The 18,248-nt window shown below is 46.7% G+C and overlaps 1 protein-coding gene across 3 annotated transcripts in view; it reads left to right on the top strand.

Annotated features, from left to right (window-relative positions):
- LOC308585062 (putative hydrolase PNKD) overlaps positions 1–10,848 on the top strand; it is a 37,435-nt gene extending 26,587 nt beyond the window's left edge. For all 3 annotated transcript variants that reach the window (XM_081190590.1, XM_081190588.1, XM_081190589.1), the window contains 6 exons: positions 1,430–1,488; positions 1,810–1,902; positions 2,970–3,133; positions 4,645–4,731; positions 4,928–5,043; positions 6,909–10,848. In XM_081190590.1, coding sequence (XP_081046716.1) covers positions 1,430–1,488; positions 1,810–1,902; positions 2,970–3,133; positions 4,645–4,731; positions 4,928–5,043; positions 6,909–7,082 — 693 coding nt within the window. In that variant the 3' untranslated portion in view covers positions 7,083–10,848. The remainder of the gene's footprint in view (positions 1–1,429; positions 1,489–1,809; positions 1,903–2,969; positions 3,134–4,644; positions 4,732–4,927; positions 5,044–6,908) is intronic.
- Positions 10,849–18,248: the final 7,400 nt, after the last annotated feature.

The following is an 18,248-nucleotide window of genomic DNA, read 5'->3' on the forward strand; positions in this document are numbered from 1 at the left end:
CAAACTGATTAACAATAAGTGTCTCATGCCAGCATACAAGAAAGCATCCAGGCCAAGCATCCAGTGTGAATGTTCAGGCCACGGGGAGACGTGTGGTTTAATAATTGTTTTCCACATATGTCCCAAAGTGATGTACAAAATGTAATAAAAACATTTACAAAACAGTTAAAAAACTAACTGAAGATCAGTTTATTTATATTGTTTATTAACAATATAATAGGACAGTAATCCCCTTTCTGTGCTAGTCACAGCAGCTGCTATGGAGAAATTATATTACTGCTTTATATTGAAGTATACCCTGTGGATGTGAGCTTAATTTTTAATGTAAATGATTTTCGAAGTCTGTTTTGATGCCATGTGGATGTCTGCACACAAGACTTAATACCTGTACATACATTAGTTCTGGAAGACAGCACTTTATGCATACAGTGGTGCCTCGCAAGACGAAATTAATTCGTTCCGCAAGTTTTTTCTTCTTGCGAGTTTTTCATCTTGCGATGCACGGTTTCCCATAGGAATGCATTGAAAATCAATTAATGCGTTCCTAGGGAAACCGCCTTCAGACCAGGTCCGGGGACAGTCTGTCCCCTGACCTCTTCTGAAGGCTGGGGGGGGGGGGAACAAGGGCTCTGCTGTCCCGGGGAGATTTTAAAATGCTGGGGGTCGGCAGCGAACGCTTCGCTCCCGCCCGCCAGCATTTTAAGATCGCCCGGGGCAGCGGAGAAGTCTCCGCTGTCCCGGGAAGGCCGGCGGGGGGGGGGGAGCAAAGACTTTTGCCCCCCCGCCGGCCTTCAGAAGAGGTCCAGGACCTCTTCTGAAGGCCGGCTGTGGGCGAAAGTCTTTGCTCCCGACCGCCAGCAATTTAAAACAAGTCCCCGGAGATTTCCCTATGGGCTTTCGTCTTGCGAAGCAAGCCCATAGGGAAATTCGTCTTGCGAAGCGCCTCCAAAACAGAAAACCCTTTCGTCTTGCGGGTTTTCCGTATTGCGAGGCATTCGACTTGTGGGGTACCACTGTATAATTGTTTTTTTAAAAACATTTACACGCATAGTTTTTTTTAAAAGAATCAGTTTAGAAATTTCATTGTTGATATTTCCAAGCCTCTTTGCTCTTCACATTTGCTTGTGATGCTATTGTGCATTTGTCGCTTTCCAGACTGCTCTCTCCTGCCCTGTTGAGTCACATATCTTATCGGAATGGCCTTTTGCTAGACTTATCTAAGCCCTGAAATAGGGATCAGCTGCCTTGCCTTTCTCAGTCCCTCTGGCTGTGCTGTGTGACTCTGGTTCCTGCCTTTGCCATTCAGAACCTGTTTCTCTTATACAGAGCAGGAGGATGTTCCTCTGTTTCAGGCTAGCTTTCTTTCCTGCCTTTTCTTGGGATACAGGACATGAGCCTCTCCTATAAACCTTTCTCTCTCTCTCTGCAGTCGGTCATCGAGAAAGAAGGAGTGACGCTGGAGGCCATCCTGTGCACTCACAAGCATTGGTAAGGGGTCTCCCTCCTTCCCTTTCCCTCGATGGGCCCTAGAAGGCCTCAAAATACAGGTGTGCTGAGCAAATGTTCTGCAGCCATCTTTGGGTGCCATCCATGCAGACATTTGCGGAGGGGGGCAGGGAAAGCATATAATATTTGGGACTCTTCATTCTCTGTGACCCTGCCGGGAGGGAATTGCCCCCATCATGCCTTGTTTGGGAACACATCTCTGGTTCTAGGCACTGAAATCCGGTAGGTGAAATGAGGACTGGTAGGTAGATGAGCTTTTTTTTTTACACTGTGGCTTTACAACAAGCGTGTTTTCTCTCATAGGGATCACAGCGGAGGCAATGCAGCGCTGAGGCGGCGGCACAGCTCTTGCCGAGTCTATGGCAGCAGCTATGACGACATCCCAGAATTGACAGAGTAAGTGACCTTTTTATTTCTCCTCCCCTGTGGATAAGTGTTGGATAAAATGTTCCCCTGCTGAGCCTGGAATGTAAAGGCAAATCCTCCCATTAGCTGGGGATCTGTCGGGAGGCTGTAAAGAATAATCCGAAGTTTTCTAATATCTGCTAAAAAGGTTCCTGGGGAGCAGCAGGCATCTGCAGAATTTGCTAGTGTTCCTGACTCCTCCTCCTCCTCCTCCAAAGCAGGGATGGGCAATCTGTGGCCCCTCAGCCCAGTTTCATGAAGGCTGGAAGGTCCCAGATAGAGAGTGAGGGGGAGTGGAAATACGGGGTGGGATCACTAAATGGATGGAGCAATGGAAGCTGATCAGAAGGTTGGCGGTTCGAATCCCCACAATGGGGTGAGCTCCCATTGCTCAGTCCTTGCTCCTGCCCACTAGCAGTTCGAAAGCACGTCAAAGTGCAAGTAGATAAATAGGTACCGCTCCAGTGGGAAGGTAAATGGCGTTTCCATGCGCTGCTCTGGCTTTGCCAGAAGTGGCTTAGTCATGCTGGCCACATGACTCAGCCAGTAAAGCGAGATGAGCGCCACAACTCCAGAGTCGTCAGGGGTCTCTTTACCTTTACCTTTAAACAGCCCATTGGGCAGAGGGGAGAAAAAAGAGAGAGAGAAAGAGAGGAAAAAAGGTGTGGCATCTGATAGATTATCGTGGCCCTTGACAGGGCAAACGTCCCCGCCACCCTCGCTCTATGGCAAGTTGCTATGACATTTTCGATAGGAAGCATTTGGCCAGTCAAGAACTGGGGTCCAAGTCTCCTCTGTGCAGAGGCATACCTAGGCTCTTTTGCACCATTGGTAAGGAGCTATATCGGCGCCCCCTCCAATGCTTGTGGCCCAGCCGCCCAGAGCAGTGGAGGAGCATGCAGACAGGCGGGCAGCCTCCTAGCCACGGAGGTATGATTTCTGCGCCCTTGGTGGGGGCCAACATCTAGGTTGGCCTATGGACCATGCTAAGGTCTTCCAGGCTGGCAATATGGTTTTCCTTCCTCCTCATGATCACAAACCCAACTGTTGCATTCCAGTCCCCTCTCAGATAAAGAGACCATTGTGATAGGACGTCTGAACTTCAAGGCCCTCTTCACGCCGGGACACACTGTGGGGCATATGGTGTACGTGCTGGATGGCAAACCTTTCGAAGGGCCAGCCTCTCTCTTCTCGGGAGACCTCCTTTTCCTCTCCGGCTGTGGTAAGTCCGTGGGGAAGGGGGATAAAGGACAGCCATTGCTTCCTGGAACGTATGGAAGCTTCCCCTAGGCACTAGAAGGCAGCAGCTGCACTTGTACTCCCAGTGCTTAATTTGTGTGGAGACATCTACAACAAGCTCCAAGATGGTTGGTGGGAAGAGGAGAGAGGGGATTTGGTCCTCGTTTCTGGGAGGTGTGCAGTGTCTGTGAGAGAGGAGACACTCAAGGGGGGGAAAAGGTGTCAGAGGAAGGGTTGTAGCTCAGCAGTAGAACATCTGCTTTGCTTGCAAATGTCCCAAGTTCAATCCCTGTCTGAAATCATGGAAAGCCGCCATCAGTCAGTGGAGACAATGTTGAGCTAGACAGATCAGTGGTCTGTTTTGGTATAAAGCAACTTTCCCTATGTTTCTGTCCGGCTGTGAGGAAGAACTTTATTTTTGTGCTTCTTCCCTGTAGAAATTACCGTAAATTTCGCTCCAAAACACGCACTTTTTTGCTCCGAGAAAGTAAGGGAAAATGCCTGTGCGTGTTAAGGAGCGAATGCACGGATCAGAGCCATGGCTGCCGTCAGTCAGGCAAAGCGGGAGCCACTTACACGCTCTACGAGGCTCTCACTTTGCTTTCTTTAAAGCGACCTGGAGCCAGGAAGGAGGGAGGGAAGGAGAGCCATAGCAGCAAAGCCGGCAGCAGCCGCTTACACGGGAGGGAGAGACGCTAGCAAAGGTCTGCGCTCTCTCTAAACAGAGCAATGAGGCTGCAGAGAGACGGCAGGAAAGAAAATTTAAGCAACCAGCAGCAAAATAAAACCAACCTCTAGCTCTGAGCCACGCAGTGAAAACCAGGAAGTAAAAAAAAAGGCTGGGGAGGGCATGAGGGACAGGGGAAAACTTCGCAAATCCCCCGCGTCTCAGCTGATCGGCTGCGATGGAGCAGCTTGTTTTCAGGCAGGATAGATTTGAGCAATGTCTGGGTCCTAGTGCCCCTACCGCTTTTTTGTGCTCCATTATATTGCTGCTGATGGCTGCTTATCACTCAGGCTGCAAGGAGGAGCACTTTTACACAGCTAATGGCGAATCCCCTCACTTGCTCAAATCTATTCCGCCTCAAAACAAGGAGCGGAAGGAAAAGGCTGCAAACTGTTAAATGGAAAAAAAACCCAGGCACAGGGCAAATACCTTAAGTATACCTTTAAAGCAACAGTGCTCTTTCCCTCCCTCCTCCCCGCGGAAAAGCTCCTTGTCCCTTGAGTTCTTTTCCTTCCCTCCCCACTTAAAACGTGGTTACAAAGCACGGATCCACATGGATCCTCAGGATTTTTGCATTGGGCTACCCCAAACTCACTGTCAGATCACATGTCTGTGGCCACAGCATGAACCATAAAAATCATACATCCACTGTTTCATTTAGAATATTTTTTCCTCGTTTTCCTCCTCTAAAAACTACATGCGTGTTATGGTCAGATGCGTGTTATAGAGCGAAAAATACGGTAACTCCTTGTTCCTTAACCTTCCAGGTCGGATATTTGAAGGGACGCCAGAAACAATGCTGGCATCGCTGGACACGGCAGCTGATCTTGCTGAAGACACACTGCTTTGGCCAGGTAGGAGCTGGAAGAGCTGCACGGGCAGAAACAATGCCCATCTCCTTCTACGCTGGTCCTGAAGTAGGGCAATGGCTGGTTGGGAATTAGAGGAGGTGAAGGCACTAGAGGGTCACTGGGAGTGAAACTCAGCAGGATGAATCCCTGCATCAGCGCAGCCCCTGTTGACTGCCTGCTCCTTTTCTTTTTTTAATAGGGCACGAGTATGCTGCAGAGTGCTTAATGTTTGCACGCCTTCTGGAGCTGGAGAATCCTGTCCTGGAGCAGAAGCTACAGTGGGTGAATCAACAGCGGGTTGAGAAGAGAAGCACGGTGAGAGGGGTGGGTGCATGCATGCATGCATGAGCTCGTTCTTTCAGATCAGCTGTGGTCCCTGTAGAATCAAGAGAGAATTGGAGAAATGTGGCCGGGTTGCGGGGTGGAATTGATGGATCTTGGAGTGTTCTTATAGATAAGAGACTCAACCTGCTGGTGCTGTGTGTGTGTGTGTGTGTGTGTTTCTTTGTTTCCCTCCATTCCCCTTCAGTTCCTGTGCATCGGGCACATGCCCACTTCTCCAAGGCCCTCTTTGTCCAGCCGCCTCCATCCACTGCAGATGCCATGGCATTCATCCAAGAGCAGCTTCCTGGCTCTCTTGCGCAGCTGGGTAACACCTGTCCAGGGAGTTTCCTGCCTCTGTCTTCTTAACTGCAGGCATCTGGTTTCTGATTTTGGTTCCTCCCTTCTGGACGTCTGGAGTGGGGTGGTTGTCTGGTGCAGAACCGGCCCGGGGAATGTGGCAGGTGGTACTTTCTTAGCTGGGATCTGCTTATCTGGGAGGTTGTGGGTCTCTTGGCAAATTCTTGCATGCTGTGGTCTCGCTGCCTCAGTTGCTTGCTATTCGCTTTGCCTTCCTTTCTGTAAGATATAAATAGGTTGCTTTTCAGGTATCGCCAATGCATTAGACCTGGGGGAATTAACCACACCCAACCAAGTGTGGAAGTACACAGGCAAGCATGTGGGTGGAAACTCCATCCACAGTTTTGCTGGGCCCCACTGTCCCCTGCCCCCCACCTCAGTCTCTCTTTCATTGTGATGTTCCTGTGCCTGTAACTGCTGCCCATTGTCATCATCGTTGCTTACCTAACTTTTAAATTCCTTCTGGGTTCATTTCTGTTGCAGAGCTTGGCCTAGTTTCACCAGCCTTTGTATAGTATCTCTCTCTGCAGTTATCTGAACCTCACCTTCATCTACTTGTCTACTCCTTCCATTGTTCCACTTACCCAGATTGTGAGAACAGGCCTTTTTGGTGGTGGCGCCTCATTTTTTGAATGCTCTTCCCAGGGAGGCTAACCTGGTGCCACCATTGCATATCTTTGGCCGCCAGGCAAAAACATTCCTTTTTGACCAGGCCTTTGGCTTTTAACTATCTATGGCCTTTTAGAGTGGGCGGAATGTTCCGTGGTTTTAAGGTACGTCTGTTCTTTTGGTAAGTCATTTTGAGTTGCCATGACAAAAAAAGGTGACTAATAAATTTAATAAATGATAATAATAAATGTGAGCCATCTGTGCAGAGAGCAGTGGTGGCCTTTGCAGTGCCATAACCTAACACCGAATTAAATTACATTTTTGAGTAGCAATACTGGTATAGTGGAACCTCTGTTTTCGGGCGTAATCTGTTCCAGAAGACCGTTCGACTTTCGAAACATTCGAAAACCGAGGATCAATGGGCGGTTGGCAAAATCCATTGGAAAAATGGAAAAACATGCAGTGCAAGCCGTTCTACTTCCAGGTTTCCGGGTTTTCGGCGTTCAGTTCCGAATCGTTTGTCAATGGAGACGTTTGAGAACCGAGGTTCCATTGCAATAGTTTGGTTGGGATCTATGCAAAACATCACCAAGGCCAAAGCTGGCATGGCCCGATGGGGAGCTTTATGTTGTCTGTACTGCTTTCACATCCTGCAAAAAGCAACTCACAGGCCAAGATCAAAAGCGTTTAAGGTCAAATTCGAAAGAGCAAAAAGGGCCAGGTATAAAGTTGAGGTGGTCCACTTTGCCCAACATGCAAAAGTCCTGGCCTCCCCTCCCCTTCATTCAAAGGAAAGCAGCAAACGCGAAAGCAGCTAGGAGGAGTTACTGCTTTGTGCTGCCCATTGTCCATGCTCACAGTGTGTGCCTGTCTCGTTCTCTCCCCTAAAGTGCCCTTCTACCATCGGTGAGGAGAAGCAGTACAATCCCTTCCTGCGGACGCACTGCCCGGAGGTGCAAGAAGCCGTGGGGATGAAGCGCCAAAGGGACGAGGACTGGGACAGCTTCCGGGCCCGGGTGCTGAAGGAAGTGCGGCTGCGGAAGGACGTCTTCAAAGCAAACTAGCAATCTCGGGTGGTGTCAGGCTGGAGCCACATGCAGGGTGTACCCACAGGCAGGGGCCAGGCAGGGCCTCTCTGCAAGGAGGAGCCTGATCACATAACGGGCTCTACTATGCTGATGAGGAGGGATCTACTTGGATGCTGATCTCTCACACAGTGCAAAGTGAAATGGCAAAAAAACGGAGGGGTTCAGGCTCGTTTCTTGAGCTCCCCGTCCACCAGAAGGTTTTGCTGGTGCTGCTGTTTATCCATGAGGCATGGCGAGTGGGACTTGCAGCCTTTCACCTGCAAAGGTGTTTGGTGGTGGATCCAGGTGTGCTTGGGTGGCTCCCTATCCCCTGCTGTTTTCAAAACACCTTCTGTGGGGGGTGGGAGGGAAAAGTGATGGAGCAGTAGAAGGCAGCGCCTGGGATGATGAGATGCTGAAACGTGCAACTTTATTTTCAGAATGTGTGTATTTGTTTTTGAGTGTGCCAACGTATTTCTAGCTCAGGGGGGTCTCTTAGGTCATCTTGTAAGCACAATCCTGTCACTTTGTCCCCTCATCTGGAGAGGCAGGTGTACACATGTGAAACGGTCTTCCATCTCTTATCGAGCACATCAGGAGGACCTTTTGCCTCCCCAGTATTCCTACTCCCCAAAACCAAAATCTTGGGCAGCTGAGCACTTTTTAAAAATCAGCTACATCCAAGGAGAGAAGGTGTCCTGCCATTTGGCCTCTTCAACTTGTTCCTTCTCTTCTGACTCCTGTTAATATAAAAATGTTTTAAACTTTCTCTCCAGTTGAGCCAGGTGGGCATATAAGCTCTTGCAGCCGGGCCAAGCTTGGATTTGTGCTCCATGTACTTGCAAGGCAGGTTTCCAGGCTTGTGGTGCACCTAGTGTTTCTCCAAGCTGCCTCTCAAAGCACAAGCTGTTACCAGGAATGCATAGAGTTCAGGCCAACAATGGCTGTGCTTCCCACGGGAGCAGGAGAACAAAGCCAGGGAGGCATGCCACCACCTCCTACCTCTGAGAGTATGTTGCCAGTCCCCCATGGCATACATGGCTTTCTTCCACCGGCACCACATGCAAGATGTTCTCAAGGGAGATTGTACATTAATGACTGTGAGGGTGTTTTTAACTGAAGCTCAGCACTGTGGCCATATGGTTGGTATTTATCTGTATATAGTTGAGTTTGGCTCCTGCTAGCTGAGTTTCTACTGTCTGTGAGTTTTATAGCGCAGGGTTGTTCTAATGAGAGGCTCAAAAGAGTGTAATCTCTTTTTTTTTTAATTCATTGGCAATGAAATAAAATAGCACGATAGATTATTTTGGAATCCTTTTTTTGGTCCACTTCACATTTTAATGTATTCTCTATTGTGGACACTACATATGTTTGCAAAGACATGAAACAGTGGGTGGGTGTGTTTTTAAAAGTGACTGCTGTGAAATTTTAAGAGAACTGCTGTTTCACTTTGCACCTTCAGTTCTTCTGTCAAATGCTGAGGCTTTGTGGTGTCAGTAAAACAAAGCTGAGAAAGGAGGCTTACAATGCTGCACACGCAGTGTGCTTAACCTCAGGTAGGTGAAAAATGTGTTTCTTTTGCAGAGCCTCTCAAAGATCAGTAATAATTTTGAAAAAAATATTCTTTGCACTGCGAAGTGAACACCTACACAGTCTTAACTCTGCAGGAAGGAGGATAAAGTGTGAGTAGCTGATGACTGGGTCACTGAGCCATCACGTTTAGGCTGCAATCCTTAACAAAGTGACAAGGGAGTAAGGCCTATTGAACACAGAGGGACTTCCATCTGAGTAAACATGCCAAGGATTGCTCTGTATTGAAACATGAAAGCAAAGTATTGGCAGGAGAAGGCATTACCCGCAGGAAACCAGGTGTAGCAACAGATCTTGGAAGAATGGTGTCTTGGGAGCCTCATTTGAATGAAAATTGGTTCTCAAGACCTACCCAAGTTGTTCTATTACAGCAGATGGGTAATCTTTTTCAGCCCAAGGGCCACATTCCCTTAAGGTGCAACCTTCTGGGGGCCACCTTCCTTCCTTTTATGGGTGGGAGCAGAGGCAAAAGTATGTAGAGCATTAGATCTTACTCTTTCACCTTTTGTACAGTAGGCTGCATTCTAGCCAGGCACAACCAGAATTCTCTACATTCGCTCTCCTCCTCCACCTGCTTCATCCTGGCAAGAAAGAAGCAACACTACCATTTAAAAACACATTCCAGCCAGGGGGAGAAATGCGAAGGAATGGAGGAGGTTGCTGATCAGGGCCAGCGAGGGGTATGGTCTTTGGAAGGTGGGTGGCCTGCAAAGAGCCTTGAGGAACAGATGGAGAGGCTGGAAGGGCTGCATTTGGCCCCCAGGCCTAAGGTTCCCAACTCTATCCAAGTCCCTAGCAGAGGGGCTGGGACAACCAGAACACAGGATAGCTCTGCCTTCTCTCTGTGTAGGCTAATGTCCCTGTATTCAGTGGAGAAGAATGTACAGGCCAGTCGGAAATAAGTCCTACTGAGTTCAATGGGGCCTACTCCCAAGTTAGCGTGTGTAGGACTACAATGGAAGGAAAAGCTGATGATGGGCGGTGCAAAACCTTGGCTTCGCCAGGGTCTTTTACTCGGAGAAAAGAAATTTTATGCTCCTGGATTACACTTCATTCCTCTAAGCTTGCTGCTGTAACAAGGGCAGGTGCATAAGCTAGTTCACCCTCACTCTTTGCACGACAAGAGGCAGCATGAGGCCTATGAGTTTTGCTTAGTAATCCGCTCTGGGGTGGGGAAAATGGCTTTGGTCACACAACCTTCTTGTCACACCCAGGAGCCGCTGTTATCTTGCCTTCCTAGAGGAAGCCCATGTAAGGGAACTGATAATTCTAATACCAAACTCTCTGGAGATGCACTGAGATATGAAGCCGAGGAGAGGGTCTGGCTTGCCCAGGGGTGTGTAGCTGTCAGCTCGGTCAGGGATGCTGCTGGGCAACAAGGTGGTTGATGGAGCAGCAGCATCCCTAATGTTCTGTCTGTCTGAACTCCCAAGTGCAGACTTTCCAAGCCTATCCCAATATTAAGAGTTTTTCTGGTAAAGGGGATGTTGGTACTGTGGACATAGCAACACGCAGGCGCTCTACCCCCATGCAATATACCTTTGTGCTGTGCCAAGTGCCCATTTGGGCACAGCTGAGGTAGGTCGTGCCTCCTAACTCATCCAGCCAAGTCTCAGCAAGTCATTAATGAGCTTTCCTTCTGATTTGTTTATTGTGGAGGGCAGGTCATATGGCAATGAGCATTTGTCCTGAATTCATCCCAATTTCCTTGCAGCGTGTTTACATTTCTTTCCCTTTATTTATTTGTTCATCAGTGCATTTCCTGTCACTTTCCAACCGGCAAAAAGTCTGGTGTCCTCTGTCTTTTTCAAAAAGTGGACTTGTTGCACTAGGACGGCGATTGATTTAACCACTTTAAATGCTAAATAAAGCCTAATGTTTTGGTATGCAGCTGAACTATTCCCTCAAAATGCTGACAGTCTGGTGGCTCTGAATGTGATAATCAAAGGCAGGTGTGGGGAACCCTTTGCCCCCCAGATGTTGCTGAATTAAAACTCCCACCATTGGCCATGCTTTCTGGGGCTGATGGGAGTTGTAGTTTAGCAACATCTGGAGGGCCAAAGGTTCCCTACACCTGATATAAGGGATAGGGCCCAAGATTTATGTAGCACACATTGTGATATTTGTTTGGATTTGAATCTCCCAATAAATTTTGGGCTTTTCTTGTGTTTTACATTGGTTTTTGCTTGGTTTCTTGAAAGAAATGTCATCTAACAAGCCTTTAAAATGCTGCTTTGGAGCAGGGAGAGGAATTGATACAATCAAGCTTGTAGGAACTGGTAGGGAGCCCGATGGGTTTACTTGCCAATGCCCCTATTTACCCTGCGTTATCTTGAGAAGTGTGCAGTGTCCCCCCTCATTGCACAACCTCCCCCAAAAGTCCTAATTCATTCTCCATTCTCCACAATGCAGGATATAGAATACGTTCTGAAAAGGTATGTCAGTTTTATCCCAGAGAGTCTCTTTCTTCCTTCCCTTTTTAAAAACATGTTTCCGAGACATGGGCATTGCAGCAGTGTATCCAGCCTTCCAAAAGTAATCCACAAAACACCGGGGACATTTCAGTACACAAGAGAGGGTAGATTTGTTAAAAGATCAAGGATGGCGAAGAAATACTCTGCTGCTGAAGATCCAAAAATAAAACTGCACCAAAAGGCATAGGGGTGTGTGTGTGTGTTGGATGTCACTGTTTCCATGCACACCAGCTGATAAGAGTCTTACAGCATGTGTAGCGCATCTTTGATGCAAGCAGCATTCTGAATAGCAATGAAAACGTTACACAAAACAGCATAAAGGGGTGGGGAGCTTTGAGTGTCTTTTTCTGTTCTTAACAACAGAAGTTCAAACTTCAGAAAATGTGTCAGTCTCCCATGGCACCTGATTTAAGAACTGCATTAATTTGAGAAAAAGCTATTTGGATACTTTATGACAGGACAAATTTAACGTGCGTGAATCAATGTGAGATGGTCTTGCCCTTCCTCGGCTGTACACATCTCCATAAGGCAGGTGGCAAAATGGCATGCTTGAATGGGCTGCTGTCTGTGAAAAGCTCTCACAGCAGGGAGAAGACTGAGCAACACTCCCGCACATATGCTAGATTATTTTTTTTTTGCAACACGGTGAAGCGTTCAGATATGTCCCCCTCCCTTTCTGCAAAATGACTTGGTACAGTCCAAGAGATATTTAAAATGCTACTTCTGAGTAACACTTACACCATAAAAGGTATTGTCTGAAAGTCCTGTGTTGCTACACTCTGAGTTTCCTAGTTCGGAGGCTTCTCGGTCTTTTGTCTTGATTACAGGAACTTACAAAACTGGCTGCTTTATACTGGGTTAGACCATTGGTCCATTAGTATTGTCTACAGGGACTGGCAGCAGTACTCCAAAATTTCAGGCATGGGTCTTCACAGCCCTATCTGGAGATGCCAGGGATCAAGAAGAGACCATCTTGGTCAGACCAAATACCTGACTAGTCCAGGGTCCTGCTCTCACAGTGGCCAATCAGATGTGTATGAGAACCCCAAAAGCAATCCTGAACACACCCCAACACTCTTACTTCTTGTGATTCCTAGCCACTGGCTTTCAGAGGCATAGTGCCTTGACTCTGGAGACATAACTGCCATGACCTTGAGATTTTCTGTATGCAAATCCAGTGCCCTACATCTGAGCTGCAGCCAGCCTTTCCTGATCCTTGCTTCTGTATTTCCCACCTACATTGATCCCTCCCATCTTTCCTCCAGGGCGGGAGAGGACATGAAACTTATTATATTCTTGGTTCCTGCTGGGGAGAGATCAATGAACTCTCTCGAGGCAAGAAGCCTCTCCCTAGAGGCCAAAACAGTTGCCAAGTTTCCTCATTTTCTCTCCCAGATGCTTCCCTCTTATATAAGCTGCTGACAACTGAGCTAAGAAGCCCTTCTCCGTAGGAATTTTGCAAAATGGTGTCTTTATGGATGCAGCAACCACTGTTGACCTGGATTTCACTGTACAGTGGTACCTCAAGTTACATACATTTCAGGTTACAGACTCCGCTAACCCAGAAATAGTACCTCAGGTTAAGAACTTTGCTTCAGGACGAGAACAGAAATCGTGTTCTGGCAGCGTGGCGGCAGCAGGAGGCCCCATTAGCTAAAGTGGTGCTTCGGGTTAAGAACAGTTTCAGGTTAAGAACGGACCTCCGGAATGAATTAAGTACTTAACCTGAGATACCACTGTATGTAGGCCAGAGGTGGCAAACCTGCGGCCCTTCAGATTTTGCTAAACTACAACTTCCATCAGCCTTAAGCATTGCCTGTGCTGGGGCTGATGGGTAGTATAGCTCCAGCAACATCTAGAGGGGTCACAGGTTTCCGATCCCTGGCACAAGCAAAGATTTATGAAAATGTACCGATTTTCAGGAAACTGCTCTGTTAGGTAAGTGAGTATCAGCTCTTTGATTCAGACTGATCTTCAAGCAACCCTTCAGAGTAGGCATGGCAGTTTTCTAGCAGAACTATATGAGAGAGAAAGGGATGTAGGTGGCACTGTGGGTTAAACCACAGAGCCTAGGTCTTGCCGATCAGAAGGTCGGTGGTTCGAATCCCTGCGACAGGGTGAGCTCCAGTTGCTTGGTCCCTGCTCCTGCCAACCTAGCAGTTCAAAAGCACCTCAAAGTGCAAGTAGATAAATAGGTACCACTCTGGCGGGAAGGTAAACTGCGTTTCCGTGCACTGCTCTGGTTTGCCAGAAGTGGCTTAGTCATGCTGGCCACATGACCCGGAAGCTGTACGCCAGCTCCCTCGGCCAATAAAGCGAGATGAGCGCTGCAACCCCAGAGTCGGTCACGACTGGACCTAATGGTCAGGGGTCCCTGTTCCTTTACCTTTATATGAGAGAGAGAGAGAGAGAGGGAAAGAGAAGGAAAACGGAAATGTTTTGCCAATAGGGAGATACCGTGCTTTGCCTGAAGAATTTCCTTCCAGCCATTCCACAGTCTGGGGGGCGGAGGGCTATGTTAGAATAATGGCTTGTAACCATAAAGGCAGCTCACTACCCATTTCCATTTTATATAAAAGAAACTCAGGCTCAAAATATGCTACTTGGCTCTTCCATTCTGTGGAAAGTTGATAAGGGCTTTCATTCAGCTACAATAGTTTCTTTCCTTAGTTCTCCCATCGCCACCCAGGCACCAGAAACACAAACAAATGTATGAGAGGGAGAATTCTAGAAAGTGCACCTTTTCCCCTCGCAAGGTACAGGAGAAGCTAACTCAGGTGGATTCCTGGTTTCCAAGCATCTCTCAAAGGTTATATAGCAGCTATTTGCAGTCTGATCCTGACCATCTTGGGAGGGCCAAAACCTGGGTCCCTTTGTGGTGGGTGCTCCATCTCAGGGAGCAGCGAACTTTGATTTATCAAAGAGAAAGCAAGAAACGAGCAAGAGAAGCAAGAAACGAGATATTGGCTCCATTCTCAAGTATGGAGCTCTGGCTGGAAGGAACATGGATCCCAACGGGTGTGAACTTCTCCGAGAGATGGTGTTTAATATCAAAGACTATCCAAAAAACCGGCAGAGAGGAACTGAGGGTGATTTAAGGGCCTCGGACGTAAGATCTCCAGGCTGATAGTAAACTGAATGTCGTGGGTTGGGGATTGAAACCGGGAAAAGGGGGGGTGGAGTCTGGGAATCCAAAGGCTATATAATTACAATCTGTTTTTATATTTTTTATTTCGCTTTGCCTCTTGTATAAAAAGTGGGGAAATCGTGGAAGGGAAATTAGGTCGACCCTAGAACAGGTGTCAAGAATTAGAAAGAAAGATATAAATTAATAATTAAGACATATCTATTGATGTATAAATATTATGGTCTAGAAGGTAAGATAAGAAGAACAAAAAACTTGCTGAGCTAACATTGAACTAGAATACAAGAGGGGGGTGGGGGGAGGTCAGGGAAATAAGTTTTTGAAAATAAGGGTTGTGATGAAAATTTATGCTTGTGTATGTTTGTTTGTTTATTTTATGTCTTTTGTATGTTTGTTTTCTGTCTCTATGTGTATTTTAAAATTTTCAATAAATATTTATAATAATAATAAAAAAAGAACTTTGATTTATCATATACCTGGTAGTACATTTCTCAAAGAGATCAGTTTGCTTGAAAGGAACTTGAAATTGTACCAAAATCCTCCTTACAAGATGTTGATGGGGAGAGAATGCCACCGCGTGGAGGTTTAGTGCCTCTGCAGTCTTGGAAATGCATCAGATGGAATGAGTCAGCACCAGCCTTGGGGAAGGAGAGGAGCTGGGATGTACATTTTCTTCGGCAAGAGCTTGATACTCCTTTCAAAACTTTGAAGGCTGAGGGTTAGGCTCTCCCTTCTCCCTTTAATTCTGTTTGTTTTTTTAAAAATAATTTTTATTAACTGGCCAATCACATCAAATTAAATCATATCACATAAATTCCGAATTACATGCCAAATTTTAAATTTTGTTGGGGAGACCCATATTTCAAGATCCGAAGGGGAATTCTGATCATCTTCTTGCTGCTGCATTAATGTCCCAATCAGTCCAAATCAGTTCAAACAGAGTTCATAATTCTATCCCATCTTATCTTGCTGTTTCCACATCACATCTTGTTCATATATTTTATCTTTTTTCTTTATGATCTCTTCTGATAGTCTCCTTAAGCCGGTAAACACCAATAGTAATAATAGTCCTGTGTGAATTTTCCATTCTTCCAATCCTCAAATCGTGATGGTTTCCATATATCATCTCCTTCATAGATAACATCGCTCTATCCATCATAGTCTTGTAAAACTATCGCTTGAGTCCCACTGAGGAGTTTAATCACAATATATAAACAACTCTATTTCTCTCTCTCTCCTCCCAGACTCAAGACCTCCGACAGAACTTCCCAATATGGCGACGGCATTTTTAACTGCGTCATTTCAAAGCTCTTACACTTTCCATGCTCTTCTTAAAACGTGCTTTGGTTCGAAAGTTTATCTCCACACAGCCTTAAATCCACAGCTTAAGTCCTTAACACGACGTTTCTGACTCGTGAGGGGAGGGGATTCTTGTTTAATCACATAAGAAAAGTAGGGAGAGTTTTTTCCCCCTCCCCCCTCAGTCATTTGCCGTACCTTGTCTTGGCGTATCTTCTCATGTTTTATTCTTATCTTGTTTTACCAGAGATCTCTTCTGTTAGCAGTCTTTACTCCCCCTTCTCTCTTGAAATATGTGCATTCCTTTCATCCAAATTGTTTCTTTTGAAGTTCTTGCATCTAGTGGCGTGAATCAGGGACGGCGTCGAGGAGTGCCGAAATCCCACAGGAGGGCTTTGTGCCTAGTGCCCCCACCCCCACAAATTCGGGGGTGGTATAGGGCACAGCAGGCAAGGGCCGTTCCCCCCCCCCACAATCCTGGGGGGGTTTAAGGAGGCTAATTACCCCCATCATAGCCTCCAAATTACCTTGTGTGGGTCGGAGAGATGTTATTGTCAGCCATCTTCCGATGCGCCCCCTAGTGGCCCCCCCTTCTCCCCCTAATTCTGGCTATTTTAAAATCTTAGTGAGTCAGGTGGCAAGGAAGCTACTAGAATTTGAGGTTTCCCTACATGTCCTAAGGCAGCTCGCCCCTCCCCAAGTTATCTTCAGGCAAAAAACAACAACAAATAAATAAAAATGTCACAACCTATGATGGATCTGATAATGTTGGCATTCATTTGAACTGCATTCCTAAATGTACAGCAATGGGGCAGTATGGCTTGTTTATCAGTTTCCAACCTCTCTGGCTTGCCATTGATCCCTTGTAAAGCACAGCTTTTATATTATAGGGCTATATAAGAACATCATGCTCTTCTGTTTTAGTGGCTTGGCAGCCCATGACAAACGATTAATGGAAAACAATCCCAGCTTAAAATGGAAGTTGGATCATACATGTCCAGCTGTGGACAGTGTGTGCCACAAAGGGGAGGCGGGTGGGGGGAGATTCCATTTTAAATTTGGCAGGGGGGGAAGAGGGACTGATCTCCTGCAGCTGTCTCCAAGAAGTAGCCTTCAGGAGCTGCAAAGATGTCCTTTTGCTGTTTTTGCCAGGGGGTGGGTGAGTGGGAATTGGATGTGTTGACACTAACATGGTCAGCCTGCCAGCCGGCCCTTGCTCTACCTTAAATTAAATCTATATGATTAGAATCACAATTTTGTCTCCAGCATTCTTTTCCTGCAAAGAAACACACGCTAAGGTGCTTTATTGAAGTTACCAGCAGCTTGCAGATGTCATATTATAGAAGCATAGAATTATAGAGTTGGAAGGGACCCCAAGGGTCATCTAGTCCAACCTCCTGCAATGCAGGAATCTCTACTAAAGCATCCATGACTGAAGACCATCCAGCCTCTGCTTTAAAAACCTCCAAAGAAGGAGACTCCACCACTTTCTGAGGGAGTCTATTCCACTGTTGAACAACTCTTGCCACCATAAAGTTCTTGCTGATGTTTAGTTGGAATCTCATTTCTTGTAACTTGAAGCCATTGGTTGCAAGTCCTGCCTTCTAGAGCAGGAGAAAATGAGCTTGCTCCATCTTCCATATGACAGCCCTTTAGATATTTAAAGGTGGCTATCATATCACCTCTTTAGCAGACTAAATATATCCAGCTATCTCTCAACTGTTCATCATAAGGCTTGGTCACCCTCCTCTGCAGATCTTCCACCTTGTCAATATCCTCCTTAAATCACAGCACCCAGTACTCCAGGTGTGGTCTGACCAAGGCAGAATAGAGTGGTACTAATACTCCCCTTGATCAGGACACTATCCTTCTGTTGCTGCAGCCTAGAATAGCATTAGTTCTTTTTGCTGCTGCATCACACTGTTGACTCACATTAAGCTTGTGGTCTACTAAGACCCCTAGATCCTTTCCATATATATTACTGGCAAGACAGGTAGTATCAATTTTACTTAGGGATAAACTACCAGAAGGATCCCGTACAGGCATTTTTTTAACAGGAGGGGAAAAGTCAAAGCAGCTGTGGAGACCCTGAATCAGATTTGGGCCATGACTTGTATGGCAAGTGCATGTATGCCCTGTTGGACAAATAGCAGTGGTGGTGTGAGCAAGGGAGGAGGAGGATTTCAGCTGGGGAAATGGCAATGTCTGTGTTTATAGCAGCCTTCATCAACCTGGTGCCCTCCAGAAATTTTGGACTACAACTCCCACATGCTGGCTGGGGCTGATGTGAGTTGTACTCCAAAATTTCTGGAGGCACCAGGTTGGTGGAGGCTAGTGTAAAGGATTAACTTCCTCTTTGGCAACTCCTTAGCCCTGCTCTGTTTCAGGTTTCCCTGCAGCCACTTTAAGAAAAGAAAAAACAACAACTTCAAGAAAGCCAGTGGAAGGACTTATCATAATAGGGGCTTTGGCTATGATTAGTGGAGTGGTTTTAGAAGGAGTTTAGGTATGACTCAATTGCTTGCTCTTGTGATACCTTTCTGGCAACTGTTAAAATACATCGTTTAGGAAAGTTTCCATGAAGAAACTTGCAATTGAACTGAGTAGAAGCCAGAATAAAGGCAAAGTGTGAGACACTATACCCTTGACGGGTAA

The sequence above is a fragment of the Podarcis bocagei genome, assembly GCF_964188305.1.
Source record: "Podarcis bocagei genome assembly, chromosome: 1".
Lineage (NCBI taxonomy): Eukaryota > Metazoa > Chordata > Lepidosauria > Squamata > Lacertidae > Podarcis > Podarcis bocagei.